This window comes from Panthera pardus, unplaced genomic scaffold (genome assembly GCF_024362965.1).
Source record: "Panthera pardus isolate Hobbes unplaced genomic scaffold, ASM2436296v1 HiC_scaffold_2, whole genome shotgun sequence".
Taxonomy (NCBI): Eukaryota; Metazoa; Chordata; class Mammalia; order Carnivora; family Felidae; genus Panthera; species Panthera pardus.
In genome coordinates, this window is record NW_026526765.1 from 97,197,062 (window position 1) to 97,216,523 (window position 19,462).

General features: G+C 34.3%; 1 protein-coding gene across 1 annotated transcript in view; it reads left to right on the forward strand.

Moving 5' to 3' along the window:
- TBCA (tubulin folding cofactor A) overlaps nt 1-18,676 on the forward strand; it is a 77,735-nt gene extending 59,059 nt beyond the window's left edge. The window contains exons 2-4 of the mRNA XM_019462934.2: nt 2,440-2,545; nt 16,186-16,272; nt 18,380-18,676. Of these exons, the coding sequence (XP_019318479.1) occupies nt 2,440-2,545; nt 16,186-16,272; nt 18,380-18,460 (274 nt within the window). The 3' untranslated portion in view covers nt 18,461-18,676. The remainder of the gene's footprint in view (nt 1-2,439; nt 2,546-16,185; nt 16,273-18,379) is intronic.
- The last annotated feature ends 786 nt before the right edge of the window (nt 18,677-19,462 follow it).

Sequence of the window (19,462 nt, forward strand, 5' to 3'; positions counted from 1 at the left end):
TGGGGAAAAAGTCTTTTTTTTTTTTTTTTTTTTTTTGCCCCAAGTAAGCCTGCAGTTGAACAAAGTTAAACTGATTTCCTTACTGCAAGACTTCTTAGGACCTTTTAACATGCAAATACATATCCTAAATCTGTAAAATTTGGCAAACTGTTTTTTAAGCTTATTTGACCATTCACATACCATGGAGTAGTTTGGAAAACACTGGACTACGTATTTAAGATCATGTTATTGTCATATTTAGATAATTAAATAGTTTAAGTTATTAGTTGATTATCACTCTCCTAATGATTTTCATTTCTTAAAGTTTCTCCTTGTGTCCATCCTTTTCTATTGCTGTTACTTCTTTTTGTAGTTTCCTGTCATTTATTTATTTGTCTAACTACTGAAAGTGACCAGATTTTGAAATTGCTGTTTCTCTGTGAGTATGGGTTTGTAACAATAATGGAAAATATTTTCAGTTAATTATGTCTTTTAAGTATAACAAATTATGACTTTATATTTGTACTTGTTATTTTAACTAGTACAAGTTTTTGCAAAACTTGCAAAAGAGCCATGTTTAGAGAATTAAAACTATTAAATGTATTTAGGTGTCTTTCTAATTGAATTTTGCTTTATTCCAAAAAACTTAGAAAATATTGGTAAAGGAATAGCTAGCAAACTTTAACATTATTCAAAATTGACAAAACTGGTGAACTTTGATCCAAATCAGGAAAGATGGCACCATTACGATGGAGAAGCATAGGAGGATGATGAACATTAGCCTAAGGGTGATATTCAGTGTCAGATCTCTAAATAAGGCCAGTGAATACCACTGACCGTTGGCATTTTATATGCAGTAGTGAATGAGTGAAGGACTATAATAATGGTAGCTCACTACTTACTATTGCATTTGTATTAATATTCAGCTATAGGAATGTTTTGAAAGTCAAGTGAAGAATAAACTCAAAGGTAAAAGCCCCCCCCCCCAAAAAAAATTGTAACTCTCATCTGACTTCGCCTACCCCAAATCATTAGTGCTTTACTCCTCAAGTAACCACAAATAGTACTTTCCCAAGTGTCCTTTATTATTTGTTTCTTGAGTATCCTCTGTTGTTTGTTAATATTCATTGTAACATAAAATTTTGTATTTTGTATCTATTTTGTACCTTAACTTTTTCACTTTCAAGTACTTCAGAACAAGGGTATGAAGGTCATATAATACTTTACTGTAAATATTGTTATCATTTTATTATATTTTCTTTTTGTTCTGTCATGAACACGAGATCATGAAAGACCAGATGAACCTTGCTTACACACCTCAAAATTCCAAACTGGACCATTTTTAGTGTTTTAATATTTAATTTGTAGTTTATGTGGTGATGTAAATCCAAATTTAAAATCTGATTTAAAAGGACAAAATATTTTTTTTAGATTTCTGAACTTATATTAAGACCTATTAGAATATGAAAATTAAATATTTTGAAATACACTTAAAAATTTTCATTGCAAATGATTAAACAAGAGCCATGTTCTAATAATGATTTTTAAATTCCATCCCATCAACATATATGTAGAAATAAGTAAGCAAACCAGATGGAGAAAGCTGCTTTTAATATGTATGGTCTGTGAAAGCTTTTTATTCTACTTGAGATATTGTGTATATCAGAATATTACTGTTTTCTTGAACTGCATTTTTGTTTTATATTAAAACTTTTATTAATCAGGATTACAAGAGATTGAGCTATTATGGTTAATTGCATTTTGGTTATCTGAGGAATAATCAGTGGAACTTTGTATTTCTCTATTCCAATTTATTGTTGAAAATCTCCTGATTTATTGATAAAGATCAATACCTTTTCTTGCTTTAGTGAGTAAATATGTGTTTCCACTATTTGTCTATAAGAGAACCATGTCTAAACTATCTACCCCAGTCCCTCACACAAGGAATGTCAGGGATAAGATCAAATGCACAGTAAACGATTGTTAAATAAGTTTATTGTTGTCTTTCTTTGTTTTGGATTTGGAATGCAATATACTGATTTTTTCCCAGTAAGCTGAGCTTTTTCCATTATGTTGTTTCAAGTACATGTATAAAAGTTTGGAAAACATATATTAATAATAAAGCTAGACAGAAATACTAGTAATAATAATTTTGAGTGTGTTTTTTACATTGTAAATACAATTATTATAGTGAAATATGTTTTTAATTAAAAATTTAAGAGTTTTATGTTTTGAAGTTTGCACCTGCTTTAGAGAGGTATAGAATATCATGGGCCTGAGGATCAGACGTATTACATCTATGGCTAAAGTATTTTTCTTTCCTTCCTCTCCTCCTCCCTATCTAGTACACATACTTTGCTATTTTAAGCATGTTTTATATTTACATAGTTTCTTTGTTTCCTGTGATCTGTTTGCTAGAGAGAAAGTTAATTCTTGGAAACATTTCTGATTTATTTATAGACTGGTCAAAGAAAAAATGATGTATGAAAAGGAAGCAAAACAACAAGAAGAAAAGATTGAAAAAATGAAAGCTGAAGATGGTGAAAATTATGCCATTAAAAAGCAGGTAAAACTGAATCTTTGGGGTACCTAGGTGGCTCAGTCAATTAAGCATCAGACTCTTAGTTTCAGCTCAGGCTCAGGTCATGATCTCATAGTTTGTGGCTTCGAGTCCTGCGTTGGGCTGTGCACTTCCAGTGCGGAGCCTGCTTGGGATTCATATTCTCTCTCTCTCTCTCTCTCTCTCTCTCTCTCTCTCTCTCTCTCTGTCCCTCTCTCTCAAAAATAAATAAATAAACCTTAATACACACACACACACACACACACACACACACACATGCATATATATATGACCTAGTATTATATTAAATATACTTGTATATTTAAATTTACAGATATTTTTGTAAATATTTTGATTTGAAGACCACCAAAATAAATATATATGTTACCCTTTTTAGTGGCTTCTCCTGATTTTCCTCATGACAAATTTCAGTTTCCTTAGTACTGCATACAAGGTTCTTCTTGATTTGAGTGCCTGCCTATCCACCCTTATCTCTTGCCATTCCCTCCCTGGACCTTTTCATTTCCTGATCATGCTCTTTTCCTTTGCCGCAGACATACTGCATATGTGTGAGATGTTCTTCCCACTTCTCTTACCTACCTTCTCCTTATAAATTCGTGTTTATCCTTTAAACATCCCCTACACTCTACCTAAAGATGGAGATAGGTGCTCCTCCTCTCTTGTCCCATAACAGCTTATTTATTCTCATCATAGCATTTTTTTTCAAATTTTTATTTAAATTCAAGTTAGTTAACATACTCTGTAATGATGATTTCAGGAGTAGAATTTAGTGATTCATCACTTACATAAAACACCCAGTGCTCATCCCAACAAGTGCCCTCCTTAATGCCCATCACCATTTAGCCCTTCCCGCCACCCACCTCCCTCCATCACACCTCAGTTTGATCTCTATTCTTAAGAGTCTCTTGTGGTTTGTTTCCCACTCTCTTTTTTCCCCCTTCCCATCTGTCCATCTGTTTTGTTTGTTAAATTCCACATATGAGTGAAATCATGTGGTATTTATCTTTCTCTGACTGACTTATTTCACTTACCATGAAACACTCAAGCTCCATCCACATCATTGCAAATCCATCATAGCATCATAGCATAGCTGACACTTGTTTCATAATTCCTTGAGAAAATAGAAGCTATTGGGGACTTTCTCTTTTTCCCATGACACAATCTTTCAACCTATCTGCATCTGTACCTGTACTACCTTCCTTCCTATTAGAATGGATTATATTCCCTAACCCTTGTTAGAACCATCACTGATACTGTTTTCATGTCTTTGTCCTCATCTTACATCACCTCAACAGCATTTGACACAGGTAAGCAAGCACTCTCCTTGAAGCATTCTTTTATATTAGCATCTTTAATAGGATAGCCTCCTGTTTTCCTCCTGTTTCACTATCCTTATTCTTCAGTCTCCTTTGCTGAAACCCTCCTCCTCCCCCTGTGCTGTCTTCCCCCACCCTGCACTCCCCTGTGTGTGTGCGTGTGTGTGTATTTTAACCTTTAAGAGTTCTGTCTACAATCTCTGGGTAAGCTCATACCATTCTATAACTTTTAAGTATCGTTTTTATGTCTACTCATTTATTTACTCAACAGATATTTATTGAATCCCCTGCTACTTGCCAAATACTGTTCCAGGCATTCTTTTAGGTATGGCCTTTAAAAGAGCAGCAAAACAAACAAAAAACCAGAGTTACTGCTTACTTGGGAGGGACTAGTGCCAGTATCTCCCAATTTATATCTCTAGCCTTGACCATTCCAGAGATACATATATTCAACTAATCACCTACTTGATATTCTCTTGGGTGTCCAAAATAAAAGTCTGGGGCACCTGGGTGGCTGAGTCGGTTGAGCATGGAGCTCTTGATTTTGTCTCAGGCCATGATCCCAGGGTCATGGAAGCAAGCCTCATGTTGGGCTCTGCACTGAGTGTGGAGCCTGCTATAGTCTCAGTCTCTCTCTCTCTCTCTCTCACTCCCTCCCTCTCCCCCTCTCTCCCTCTCTCCTCTCTCTCTCTTTCCCTCCCCCCCCCGCCCTTCTCCCCTGCTCACTTGCTCTCTCTCTAAAATAAAATAAAAATAAAATAAAATAAAATAAAATAAAATAAAATAAAATAAAATAAAATAAAATAAAACAATAAAATCTTGGTCTTCGCTTAAACTAACCCACCTTCCCCAAACAAAAAGCCGTTCCTTCTCTTGTTATCCCCTTTCAGTAAATGATACCTCCAGTCATCCCAGTACCTAAAGCCAAAAATTTAGTGGGTGTCTTCCTGGTGCTTCTCTCTCTCTCTAATAATCACAGCTAATATAAGCAAGTCCTGTTTCTTATTCCATTTCTTTGCCTTCTGCCACCACCCCTAATCGTGTTCACTATCATCTTTTGCACATGCTATTGCAAAAGCCTCCTCCTAGTTGGCATACATCTTTGTCTCTTTGACACCTCCATTCCCTCCCACCACAGCAGCCAGATTGATCTCTTTAAAATAGTACATCAGGGGCGCCTGAGTGGCTCAGTCAGTTAAGCATTCGACTCTTGGTATCAGCTCAGGCTGTGAAATCAAGAACCATGTTGGGCTCTGCACTGAGTGTAGAGCCTACTTGGGATTCTTTTTCTACCCCTCCCCCCCCCCCCCAGCTTGCATTCTTTCTCTCAAAATAAATAAACTTCAAAATGGTACATCAGATCTTTTTCTCCTTTACTTAAAATCCATTGTGCAGTGCACATAGAATAAAATCCAGATGACACTAAGAAAAAGGAGAGTATAGGGGCGCCTGGATGGCTCAGTTGGTTAAGCATCGGACTCTTGATTTTGGCTCAGGTCATGATCTTGCAGTTTGTAAGTTCCAGTCCTGTATTGGCCTCTTTGCTAACAGGGCAGAGCCCGCTTGGCATTCTTTCTCTCCTCACCGCACCCCCCCCAACCTCTCTCTCTCTCTGCCCCTACCCTGCTCTATCTCTCTCAAAATAAATAAATTTTTTAAAAAAGAATATAAACAAGCTTATGCAGATTGTATCTTAAGACTTCTTTTTAAAATTAGAACACAGTGCAATCACAGTGGCTTTTATCATATAAATTATGTTACAAATTATAATAGCGAACACTCAACCCAGACTTAATTCAACAGTGTTAAATCACTTAAAATGGATTTTTCTGCAGGCAGTTGCTATCTGTGGTGCAAAAGGAACACAGTGTCATTTAAAACATCCAGGAAGAAAACCTTCTTAATTTTTGAGCTTCTGGGAGAGCCTGCCTTCCTCTGTGTGTGGTAAAGCAGAGGACATTTTTGTATAAGATACTCATAAATTAAGGGAGGATTTGTAAACAGATTTATAGATGTAATATGTCCCCCAATATACTGACCTTTAGGATATAACTGCTCTTCATAAGGATTTATATGTGGAATATAACTTTTTGATTTTTAAGATTATGATGGTTAAATGCTTTTGAAGTATGTACTTCTGTAAATATTTGTATCACTCTTATACCTCTCTCACTTTAATGCCCTGTATCGTTTTCCAACATCTAATAAGAAATAGTATGATATAGTATATAACTTCATTTCATTCACGTCCTTCTTCTCTTGAAATAAGGCTAATTTTTCCAGTTGTGTAGGTATTGACCTCACTTAGTTTTTTCTTTGCCCTCTTCTTTTAATCACCAGTAACATATTAAAACATAGCTGTATAACTAGGATAGGAGTTGTAAGTTACTGAAGTGAAGAATAAATATGTTGTCTTTCTAAATAAAATTCTACAAATGTCACAGATTATCACGGAATTTGTTTTACTATGTGTATATTGATCATCTTTCATTAAAGTTACTGCTTTATAGGTAAGGATTAACTCTTCATTGAATCCTGTGCTCTAATTGTTATTTAAAAGTATTAGCCTCTTACTACATTATCATTGACTACATATGCAGTTATAAAAAGGGGAAATTTTTTGTTTAAAAATCCTATCTGCATTCAGCCATGTCAAAATTCTCTGCTTTGTCACAGCAGTCATGGTTTATAACATGATTGCTTAGGTTCCTAGTCCACTTCACACTTACATTCAAAAATACCATCCCATATCTAATTACACAACAGTAAGTCTTTCTGTTTACTGCGATTATCAACCTGCAGTGTATACAGTTGTCAACTGCAATTTTATTTGTTTGATGAAACCTTGTCTTTAACTCAAGCTACGTGCTTTTCTCAATTTCCTTTCCCTAGTTTAGCTATACGGTGGTCAGAGATTCATGGTTTTTTTATATGCAGTGGGAGTTGCATTGCCAGAAGCACTGCTTTATTCCTGTTTGCCTACGACTTTAATGTCGGTAATAGTTTCTTTACATCTGCTGTGCCCCTCGTAGAAAATATCAAGGAAGCCAAGTGCTGTGTTTTGTGGGTTCTCTCCTCGTCTCACTGTAGTTCTGAGCTAAATACTCTCCTTAGCCACTTCTCACTACTTTGGCTCTTTTGTCATTTGGATCCATTTTGCTCTGGCTATCCTGGATCTTCTGAACCGGAACTATCTTAATAACACACATTTATAATGTCAGTCCCTACCAAACTTCTTACCTGTAATTGGTTGTCCAAATTGGACTTTCCTGGACTAGGCCTAATTTTGGTTTTTGTAAAATAAGTAACTAGGCAGAAGACGGATGCTAAGAGGCCAAAATACCAGTCAGTCAAAGAATTCATCTTTTCTGGCTCAACAGTGTAACGCAACCTTCAGATATTGCCCAAATTGATTTTGGTCCTCTGCTCACCATATCCCTCTTCTTCTCTACTCACCTCATCTAAATTAGGGATGGATGCAGAGGATTTTGCCCTCAACTAGTGAAGGTATTCTGGTCTTTTGTTTTTTTAAACCTATCTTGGAGCAGAAGTGATTAGCAGTGGTAATCAAACATGTATCCCTGTTATTTCACCTGAGGCATGACTCCTCTTATTTTCCAGAGGTAATATTAAAAAAACCAAACTGGTACAATTTTTCCAACAAGGATTTATAGTTATTACATATAATTGCAGAGTTGTAAATGTGTCTTTTTGAGAAAGATGCACACACATTGTTTTGTGATTTACTTGAAACATGAGTTAAACATTCATAATTGGATGTTTCTTTTTCCTAAAATGGAGAATTTTTTTCTTCAAATATGTGGAAAATAATAGGAAGCTTAAGTCGAAAAGAGGAATTTGATGAAGTGTCTTTCACAAGATTGATTCTGCAAGAAACACCATATTTTATCAATAACAAAAATATTCAAAATAGCTTCCACTGATGCAAGAAAATGTTATTGCCTCTTGTTACCTATACTCAAGTTTATAAATGATACTCTGTACACTTGTTTTGTGTTTTGTTATAGATTCACAGGAAGTTGCAATAAATGTTCAGGGAAGTCACATATACCCTTCACTATTGCTGCTGCATTGTTAGTAATGGTATCTTGTATAATTATAATATCCAGACCACGAAACGCACCACAGACCTTATTTATATTTCACCTGTTACACATGTACTCATTTGTGTGTGTGTGTTTGTATATAGTCCGATACAATTCTGTAACATGTGGTATGTATAACTACAACCACAATCACGATGGAAAACTATTCCATCACAAGACTGTCTGTGCTACTTCTTTGTAGTCCCTGACCTCCACCCCTGAATCCTAAGTAATTAATACTGTTTGAAGGATCATACAGTATGTAATCTTTTGAAATTGGCTTTTTCCTTGAGGAAAATAATTCCTTGAGGTCCACTAAAGTCATAGAGTCTATCAACTTTGTTTCTTATTATTGCTGAGCAGTATTCCAGGTATTCCATGGTATCATAGGTGTAACCACTGAAGGACATTTGGACTGTTTCCAGCTCTGGGCTGTTATGAAAAAGGCTGCTATGAACATTTGTAGACAGTTTTTGCATGAACATAAATTTTCATTTTTCTGGGATAAATACCCAAGAAATTGCTGTGTTGTATTAGTACTTTTTTTTTTTTTTTTTTTTTTAAAGAAAACTGCCAAACTCTTCCAAAGTGGCTGTATTATATATTACATTCCCACCAGGGATGTGCGAATGATTTGATTTTTCCACATCCTCACCAACATTTGGTGTTATTGCTTTTTTATTTTAGTGTATAGCTGTCACCTACATGATAGATGTGTAATGATATCTAATTGTGCTTTTAGTTTCGATTTACTAACAACTATAATGTTGAATATCTTTTGCTTATTTGTGTCTATATATTCTCTTTAGTGAAATGTCTGTTCTCACTTTTTAATTAGATGCTTTTTCTACTTTTAAGTTTTGAGAGTTCTTTGTATATTCTAGGTAAATGCCCTTTGTTGGATATGTGGCTTGGAAATATTTTCTTAGTCTGTAATTTGTCTTTTTAGCCTGTTAACAAGGTCTTTCACTGAGCAACAGTTTTTAATTTTGAGAACATCTAATTTACGGCTAATGCTTTCTTTTGTGAATTATATTTTGGGTCTCAAGTCTAAGTCCTCTTTGTTTAGTCCTAAGTCCCAAAGATTTTCTATTTTTTGTCTAAAAGTTTTGTGGTTTTATGTCTATCCTTTAAGGTGTGATCAGTTTTGGGGCACCTGGGTGGCTCAGTCGGTTAAGCGTCCGACTTCAGCTCAGGTCATGATCTCACGGTTTGTGGGTTCGAGCCCCGCGTCAGGCTCTGTGCTGACAGCTCAGAGCCTGGAGCCTGTTTCGGATTCTGTGTCTCCCTCTCTTTCTGACCCTCCCCCGTTCATGCTGTCTCTCTCTGTCTCAAAAATAAAGAAACATTTAAAAAAATTTTAAAAAAATAAAAAAAGGTTTGATCAGTTTTGAGTTAATTTTTATATAAGGGGTGAGGTTTAGTTTGAGGTACATCTTTTTGCCTATATGTGCCCAGTTGCTCCAGCAGTATTTGTTGAAAACGTTATCCTTCCCTCATTGAATTGCTTTTGTACCTTTGTCAAAAAGCCATTGGACATATTTGTGTGGGTCTGTTTTGGGATTCTCTTTTGATCCATTAACCTGTGGTTTATCCATTAACCTATTCGTTTACAAATACCACCCTGTCTTGGTTACGGTAGCTATAGAGTAAGCTTTAATTGTGGAAGAGTGAATCCTCTTTCTCCTCCTCCTCCTCCTCCTCCTCCTCCTCCTCCTCCTCCTCCTTCTTCTTTTTTTTTTCTTTTCTTTCTTTTTTTTTTTTTTTTTGGTTTGTTTTAGCTTTTCTACTTCCTGTGCCTTTTCATAAAAATTGTAAATTTGTCTAGGTCTGTAAAACACCTTGCTAAGTTTTGATAGGAATTGCATTAAACCTGTATATCAGTTTGGAGAGAACTGACATCCTTACTATGTCAGGTCTTCCAGTCAGTGAACATGAGAAGTCTTACAGTTTATTTAGGTCCTACTTCTTTCATCAGCATTTCATAATTTTCAACATATAGATCCTGGAAGTTTTGTTAGATTTCTACCTGAGTATTTCATTTTCTTTGAAAATATAAATAGTATTGTTTTTAGTTTTGGTTTCCACATATAGTATTTTGTTATCCAATATGGAAGTACATTCAGTTTTTTGTGTATTGATCTTGTAACCTGTGACATTACTGAGCTATCTAGTTTCTAAGATTTTTTTGTGTATTCCTTCTGGTTTTCTACAGACACAATCATGTCATTTGTAAGTAGAGACAGTTTTATTTCTTTTCAATCTGTATGTCTTACTTCTTTTTCTTACCTGATTGCTCTGGCTAAGACTTACAGTATTGTGTTGAATGAGAGTGGTCAGAATGGACATCTCCATTTGTTTCTAATCTTAGGGAGATAGCATTCAGTCTTTTGCCATAAGTGTGATGTTAGCTGTACGTTTTTTGTAAATAGTGTTTTTCAAGTTGAGGAAGTTCTGTATTCCTACTTTGCTGAGCATTTTTATCATGAATGGGTGTTGGGTTTTGTCAAAGGCTTTTTCTGTATCATGTGATAAAACCATATGAATTTTCTTCTTGGGCCTATTGATATTGTGGATTACATGGATTGATTTTTACATGTTGAACCAGCCTTGTATACCTGCTTATTCACTTGATTGTGATGTATAATTGTTTTCATATATTGGAGGATTCTGTTTGCTAATGCTTTGTTGAGGATTTTTGTATCGAAGTTTATGGTCTGCAGTTTGCTTTTTTTATACTGCTTTTGTCTGTTTCTGGTATCAAGTTAATTCTCATCTCGTAAAATTGGCTGGAAAATATTCCCTCTTCTCTTTTCTTAAAGTATTTGTGTAAAGTTAGTGTTAATTCTTTAAATATTTGATAAAATCGCCCAGTGGAACTATCTAGGTTTGAAGAGTTCTATTTCTTTTTTATTAAAATTCAATTCCTGGGGTGCCTGGGTGGCTCAGTCAGTTAAGCCTCTGAGTTCGGCTCAGGTCATGATCTCGCAGTTTGTGAGTTCGGGCCCACTTCGGGCTCTGTGCTGACAGCCTGGAGCCTGCTTTGGATTGTGTGTCTCCTTCTCTTTCTGCCCCTCCCCCACTTGTGCTCTGTCTTTATCAAAAATAAATAAATGTAAAAAAAAAAAAATTCAATTCCTTTCATGATTGTAGAAATATTCAGGTTATCATTTCAGTTTTGGTGGTCTGTAGTTTTCAAGGGATTGGTTCATTTCTCCTAAGTTGTTGAATTCATGATCATTATGAGCAGTATTATAAAATTGTTTGTGAAACTTTTTTTTCCTTTAATGGTTGCAAGATATGTAGAGATATGATCTGTTTTGTTACTGATATTAGTGATTTGTGCCTTCTCACTTTATGTTTGTCAGTTTTACTGGAGATTTACCAGTTTTTTAAAAACTCAGCTCTTTGTTTCCTAGATTGTCTCTGTTGTTTTTTTTATTTCTAATTTCTTTGATTTCTGATCTTATTTTTATTATTTCCCTCTTCTTGTTTAGGGTTTATTTTGTGCTTCTTTTTGTAGGTTCCTGAAGTAAGAACTTAGATTTTTAAATTGAGATCTTTCCTTTTTCCTAACATAAGCATTTACTGCTATAAATTTCCCTCTTGGCATTGCTATAACTTAATCCTACAACATTTGATAGGTTATATTTTCATTATCATTTATCTGTGTATTTCTCTGTTTCTTTTGAGACTTCCTTATTGACTCTTTGGTTATTTACAAGTATGTTGTTTAATTTCTAAGTGGTTTAAAGATTTCCCTGCTTATTTTTATTATTGGTTTTTAATTTTATTTCATTATAGTCATACATGCACTATGTGTTACTTCAGTTCTTTTAATTTAAATTTGTTGAGATTTTTGTTTGTTTTGTTGTTGTTTGACCCCGGTTATGGTATACTATGATGAATATTTCATGAGTGCTTGAAAAGTATTTGTATTTTTCTTTCTTAGATAGAGTGTTCTGTAAATGTCAGTTAGATCTTGTTCGTTGATGGTGTTGTGTTTTTTTTTTTTATATCTTTGCTGATTTTTTTGTTTTAGTACCTCTACCAATTGCTAAGAGTGAGGTATTAAAATCCCTGGGTATATGTGTGGATTTGTCTCTCTCCTTTTAGCTTTATCAGTTTTTGTGTTATGTATTTTGAAGCTCTGTTGTTAGTACATACACATTTAGGTATTTTTTTTCTTGTTGATCATTTTATTATTATGTAACATCCCTCTTTGTCTCTAATATTTATTTTTTTGCTCTGAAGCAGTATTAATATCATCACTCCTGCTTTTTCTGTCTTTTTAATGTTTGCCTGATAACATTCTTTTCCATCCTTATATTTTGAAACTCTCTGTTTGATTTTGTTTGAAATGAGTTTCTTGTGGGCAGTATATAGTTGAGTTGGCCCAATCTCTGAATCTCTGTCTTTGAGCTGGTGGATTTAGACCATTTATTTTTAAAGTAATCACTGACACCTTAGGGATTAAGGCCCAGATTATTATTATTGTTTATGTTTATTTATTTATTTTGAGAGAGAGAGTGCAAGCAGAGTAAGGGCAGAGAGAGAGGGAGAGAGAGAAAATGCCAAGCAGGCTCCACACTGTCAGCACAAAGCCTGACTTGAGAATGAACTCATGAATCATGAGATCATGACTTGAGCCAAAATCAAGAGTCGGACACTTAACTGAGCCACCCAGGCACCCCAGGCCCAGATTATTTTTTATTCATGGAATTCATTGCATATCCTTAGTCATTCATCAGTAACCACAAAACACAAGTCAAAATCCTTCTTTCCTCCTTCCTCCCTCCCTCCCTTCCTTCCTCCACTTCTTCCAGCATGACAACTGGGTCCTGAGAGAAGGATTTCCTAAAAATAAGCTTTTCAAGAAGCCCACGTGGAAGCTGGTCTTAGGTTCCAGAAGGCCATTGCTGCCATATTCCTTTGGTCATAGGCCCAGCCCAAATGTAGTGTGGGAGGCGACTGCACAAGAGCAGGCTCATTGGAGGCCATCTTTATGTCTTTCTCCCCTGTCTATATTGAGGTATAGTGGACAGTTTAAAATTGTATATATTTAAGGTGTGCAGTTTGATGATTTGATAAATTTATACATTGTAAAATATCCACCATAACCAAGGTCCTTAACATATGCATCACCTTACGTAGTTACACTTTTCTCTTTCTGTCTCTTTTAAAAGTCAGATGGATTTCTTAACATGTTTATTAGCACATTACCATTTTACCTCCATGTAAAAGGAGACTTAACCATTGTTACAGTAATCTCTGAACTACCCTAAAGCCCAGTTTGGCAAACTAATGTAGTTACCATTGGTTCCAGAGACAGCCAGTATACCAAAATTAGAGTGCCTATAGATTATTTTAGGTATAGCCAGCCCTGGGTGAATGGATCATTAAAGAAGCTAGAAATCTTATGTCAATTGAGCAATAGCAAAAGAACTTGACATTGGCCAGATTCTTTCATGGAACTCTTCTTTCTGAAAAAATGAAAATCTGCCAATTACGGCCTTTCCTTTCCCTCTCCAACTTACCTACATTTGATTATAAAGGAAATTGATTCAACTTTAGTTTAGTAATATATTCATTATTATAATCTGAGAGTTGCTAAGCCTCCCCAGACTTCCATTTTACCTGACTAACTTCCATTATGATACCCCAAAATCACAACTTGTTTTAAAAACAGTAAGACATAAGTAGGACCACATCCTGTTGTGTTCCCTAAGACTCCTTACCTACCTCCCCTTCCTCCCAATCTGTGCCAAGATCCTGACTTAGCCTCAGTCTTGTCCTAGTCAGCATTAGAAAAAACTGAGAGTTTATTCAGATATTTTAAACAGAGGTACCATTCATTTGAGTGACCCCTTCCTAAGGGAACATTTTGAAAGATAATACTCATTTAGTTTAGTTCAGGTATTTTGAGGGGTGTCTTTACTATATAATCACACCTTATATATGGTCTTTCAAAATTATTCCTGACAGTTGTAATTCATTGTTACAAGGTAAAGTACATGATTTATGGCCTTGATAAAGATGTAGTTTATGGATTCCACATCATAGTCATCAGTGTACTGTATGCCTTTGGCTCCCAGTGGCATGGTCTTCTTGAAGCTGTGTCAAGTGTTTATTTTTATGTTCATGCTCCTCTACTGGAATGGAGGACAGAGACCTTCTCTTTTCATTTTTATATCCCTCGTCCCTGGCATCCTATAGACATACATTAAGCTTATTTAAATGAATTGGGGCTGGTATATGGGAGAGTCTGATCTTTGGCTCTAGTTACATCAGAGTTCTGTTTTGATAGATTAATTGAGGATTCTTTTTATTTTTTATTTTTTATTTTTTTAAATTTTTTTTTTTCAACGTTTTTTATTTATTTTTGGGACAGAGACACAGCCTGAGCGGGGGAGGGGCAGAGAGAGAGGGAGACACAGAATCGGAAACAGGCTCCAGGCTCCGAGCCATCAGCCCAGAGCCTGACGTGGGGCTCGAACTCACGGACTCACGGACCGCAAGATCGTGACCTGGCTGAAGTCGGACGCTTAACCGACTGCGCCACCCAGGCGCCCCAAGGATTCTTGCTCTATAATAATGCATAGAATAATAATAGAAGTTTTTTGGGGCCGCATTGCTTGAAGCTTATTTCATTGACAATACTATACTAAAGTTTTCAAAAAAAATTTTTACAAGTAAAAACATTTCTACTTACTGTGTTTTTGACCTGTTTATATTCATTTCATCTTGTTTAATTAATATAAGCTATTCTCAAAGCAGGTCTATAAGGAAGAAATACGAATCATATATCCAATGAAATGTGCCTGTCACTGATTTTTCACATGTATTCAAACTAACCAGATACATAAGATAATTTAAAGGCAGTGATTACATTTCAGGGTATAGTATGATGAGCAGTGAAGTAAAGTCATGACCCTCTGTCTGAAGTTTTCAGCAGTGTCTCGTTAGCAAAAGAATTACAAGTTCAACAGTAGGTTTTCACCTGAAAAAATAGATGCGGACAGAGAGCATCCTTGTGTATTATGATTCTGATTTTTGTTTATAGTGTGAGAGCTATAACAAAACCATTGGGGAAAAGGAAGAAGATACTGGGAGTTATTTAAGTTTGTATTAAAATATAATATGATTACCATTAAGTTATGTCTTTCCTTTTTATTTTAGATGAGCTAGGTAAGAAAGCTTATTTAGGAAAAGTTCAGGATTTGTACCCATTTAACCAAAGGTATTTGTCCAAACACTATTTTTTGGAAATAAATGTTTAAATGATCTGTTTCTTTTTGAGAATAGTTTAAGGAGATAAAGCTTCCTACCACCTTAGGAAACAGACCTATTTGAGGGCCAACATCTGACACTAATTTATTTACCTTCCTGTTGATTGGTTTCTCAGTGAATGATTTGATTTTTTTCTTTTATGATTCAATATTTTACAGTCCAGCTTTGAATGCTATATTTTAAGTCCAGAAATATCCACGAGAATAAATATTCTTGTGTTTAATTCTGTTGTGTCTGTCTTCAAGAGGAATAGGCAGAAGTTCAGATTCAGAGGGGTGCCAGGTTGGTAATTTGGCTCAAACTGCATGGGGAGAATAATCTCTCTCCTAAAATGAAGCACAAGGATAAGTAATAACTTTTTATGCATGATAAGCATCAAAAATATGAACCTGCTGGTCTTTGCTTTTCATTTTTCTTTACCTCTGTCTTTCAGTGAGAACCTCCTGCAGTGTGCACACGATGTGATCAATAACTCAATAACTTTTTTCATGCAGTAATTATCTCCATGTGATATTATCTGAACAGTGTTTTTCTTTATTACTCAGAAGATGCAGGAGATATTTATATAACCAGCTGATCCCATTTTGGATAAAGGTGCTTTGTGACAGCAGGAAAAATAGTTTATTTTAAATGGCCTTTTTAAATAAATGCTCTATGAAAAGCTTTTCCAGCTAATTTTCACTTAGTATGAGAAGGTGATTACCAAATGATCAAAAACTTGTACTCTGAATATTTTACAGTATGATAGTCATTCTTTCTGACTTCTTATAATCACAATTTAAAGTATCGAACTGTTTAACATACCTGTAATTTTTTCCTGATTCCTCTCAATCATTTTAGATATTTACAGAGGCATAAACTAAACACATAAGTTCTACCATCTCTGCGTGTCTCACAGAGATTTTCATTATAGGCAGAGATCCTTCAAGAGTCCCGGATGATGATCCCAGATTGCCAGCGCAGGTTGGAAGCTGCATATAGTGATCTTCTGCAGTTATTAGTAAGCAAAAAATTCTCTGTATTCTGTTTAAAAATTCTTTCAGTCCAATGCATGGAAGGCCAAATCTTAGTATTCAACACTGTCAACTAGTTAGGGACTATTTTGTTCACTTGTCCTGTATACCAGTATATTTTAAAACAGTTGATAGAGATTAAATTGTGTTTTAAATTATGCCTCCAGTGGAAGTACTATATCTAACATGTTTATTCTGTTTAAACTTAGTTAATTAAATATATTTGAGTTACCATGGTAGATATTCATGGCACTAACATTGTCCAGCAATATCTTGAATTATTTAGTTTTCATACATAAAAGTCTTTTTTGGCACATTTTTAGTGATAAGCAGACTATTTAAAATTTTGAAAGATCCAAATGTTTCAAATGAATTTTTAAAAAGATCTAGAATTCTTTTAGAGTCAAACCTAAATCCATTTGAGAGGGAAAAAAAGCCTTGTAATATAGGCAGTCCTTGGATAACACTGTTACCGTACTTGATAGTGTAAATGCTTTGTGATACAGTGGCAGAATCATTTTATAAAGGATTCTAAGAATAATTAAAAGTCCTCTTATTTCTTTCTTAATAAAGATAACTGGATAATACTGTATTCAAGACAGTTGTTATTGCTGTTTGATGATAATTTGATAAATTCTAACATTTCCTTTACTAATCTCATTTTACGTTTCTATTTCTTGAGCTAATATTAACTAGCTACATAGCTTTCTCCTGAGTTATAATTGTCCCTTACATAACAAAAGTATGGTGAGAGATGATCATATGTATTCTTTGAAAAAGAATGACATTTGTTTTCCTACCCAAATAATATTAGGACTAAATCTGCAAGAAAAAACAAAAAGAGAAGTGTTTACATTTTACTTTAATTTTGACACAGAACTCCATATTTATCTATAGGAACTTTTTAAAGGCAGGGTAATTCTCCTTAACAGACAAAAGTAAAGCTGTGGTTTTAAAATAAAAGATAGATGAAAGCAGAAAATAATTACTATATTAAAATACTCCTTGAGACAGAAGCACCATTTGTATTTTCTGACAATTTAAATGCTTTTTTCTCTCATGAATATAGCAGCTAAAAAAGTAATATAAATTGCTTGAAAAAATTACACTGTCTTTGGATGATATATTTGTGTATTTGGACGTATCCAACAATATTTCTACCCTCAAAGAGCTTATATTTACCAACAGAGAACAAAGACATGTTTAGGTGTCATGTAGAGGTTTAAGAAATTCTTACCTGCAGTCTGAGTTAAGCAAATTCTTACTCCTTTTGCTTTAAATTTTCATATTAAATAAACACACATACCTGTTCCCTCTGCTCTACAACTATTTGTACAGCTCCCAACTTTTATTGACCTGACATGAATAACTAACCATGGCTTTACTTAATTTAAGTAAAAATCAAACATGCAAATTGACTTAGATGATATTATTTCGCTTATTTCTTAGCATAATAATATTAGCAAGAGCTTGATGTATAAAGTATCAAGAAAAGATTCACTCAGTCAAAAAATAAAAGACGTTAGTACTTTGTTTCCTTGTAGTACAACATATAATACTCATTAATAAGCAGACAGTTCAATTTTCTAATTTGAAGATGATACTTGACTCTGGTGTGACACCACTAGCCTTCTTGGTCGTTGTGAGTAGTTGGAAGATTAATTTGGTCTGAATGTTTCTATATATGTAACATTTTAGTAAATCATCTTTTTTTTTTTTTTTTTACTTTTAGTCCACTCATAATCCTTTTTGTATAGTGACATGTTGACAAAATGAGAATAAAATTTTGTATTAATTTTTTTGAGGTTTTTATTTAATTCTTTAATGCCAGTAGCTGTAGATGACCATGTTTTTCACTTACTCTGTCAGAATGCTATGTAGTGAAACAAAACCAAACCTATTTTTTTCTCTTCACTATAAAGGAAGAAAGAACTATGGGAAATCTTTGAAATTAAACAATATTTAGATGGGGATTGGAATCATTTTTGTGTTAATTTTTGAGATTTTTATATTGTTGGTTTATAATATTTGAGGAAATCACAAAGGACTAAAGCTGAGACGGAGAAATCTAATTTTTATTATATTTCATTTCAGGAGAGTGAAAAAGACTTGGAAGAAGCTGAGGAATATAAGGAAGCACGCTTAGTATTGGATTCAGTGAAGTTAGAAGCCTGAAGTTTTTCTGTACAGGGTGTTTTTTTGTTTTTTGTTTTTTGTTTTTTCATTAAATCCTGGGATCCATTCCACAATTCATTATTTTTGACCACTGTTGTATGTTCAAGTAGTAGGAGAATGTGATTCTTTTTATGCAGTTGCATATATTTTTCTTTGCCTAATTTAATGTGTCAAATAAATGAATTCGTCTAATAAAATTGTTTATATCATACTTTACACCATATTTTTAATTAACCTTTTATCATTAAATCATAGACATTTTTAACAGAGAATTAAAATCTGTCAGGTTCTCTTTGAAGTCTAAGTATTTTGCTTCCTAAGTATGGATTCAGTTAAAAATAAGATACCTTTCTTTTTAGTTAAAAATCCAAATTTTGAACAGTTTGTTCTAAATAGGGTACAATTCCTTCAAAAGAAAGAAGCTCTCTGTGGATAAGGCCTCACATATTTATCCTTTCATAGTCAAAGTCTAACATTTCCATTACTGTTAACCAATGGAAACATTTAAGTCTTTTCCCAGAAAGATAAATTTATACAGAAAACACCAGTGATTTAGGTCTTCAAATAAAATTCTTACGAACAAAGAATTGAATTGTATTTTCAAGGAATAATAGCTATTGTCAGTGGTGTACTGGGAAATGTTTAACAGATCTTCAAAATGGAAAGGGAACCTCTGACTTTGGTGGTATAAATACTCCCACTGTGATTAATTTCAAGTTACTAACATGACATCACTGAGCACAAAGTTGGGAAGATATGAGCCAGCTCCAGCATACACTGGCCATAGCCAAACCTGGATTATCTTGATTGACTAGAAAAGCGCATCATTTTATCACAAAGTATTTTTTCCAGTACAGTTGTAAACCAATGAATTACTTAATCATTTCAGTTTATTTTCTAAAAATATATGACAACTCATTTAGCCTCTTATTTCTTGAAAATGTGTATGAGCCTTATATCACCAGTCTAGCATGAACAATGATCTAAAGAACTAAAATAGTA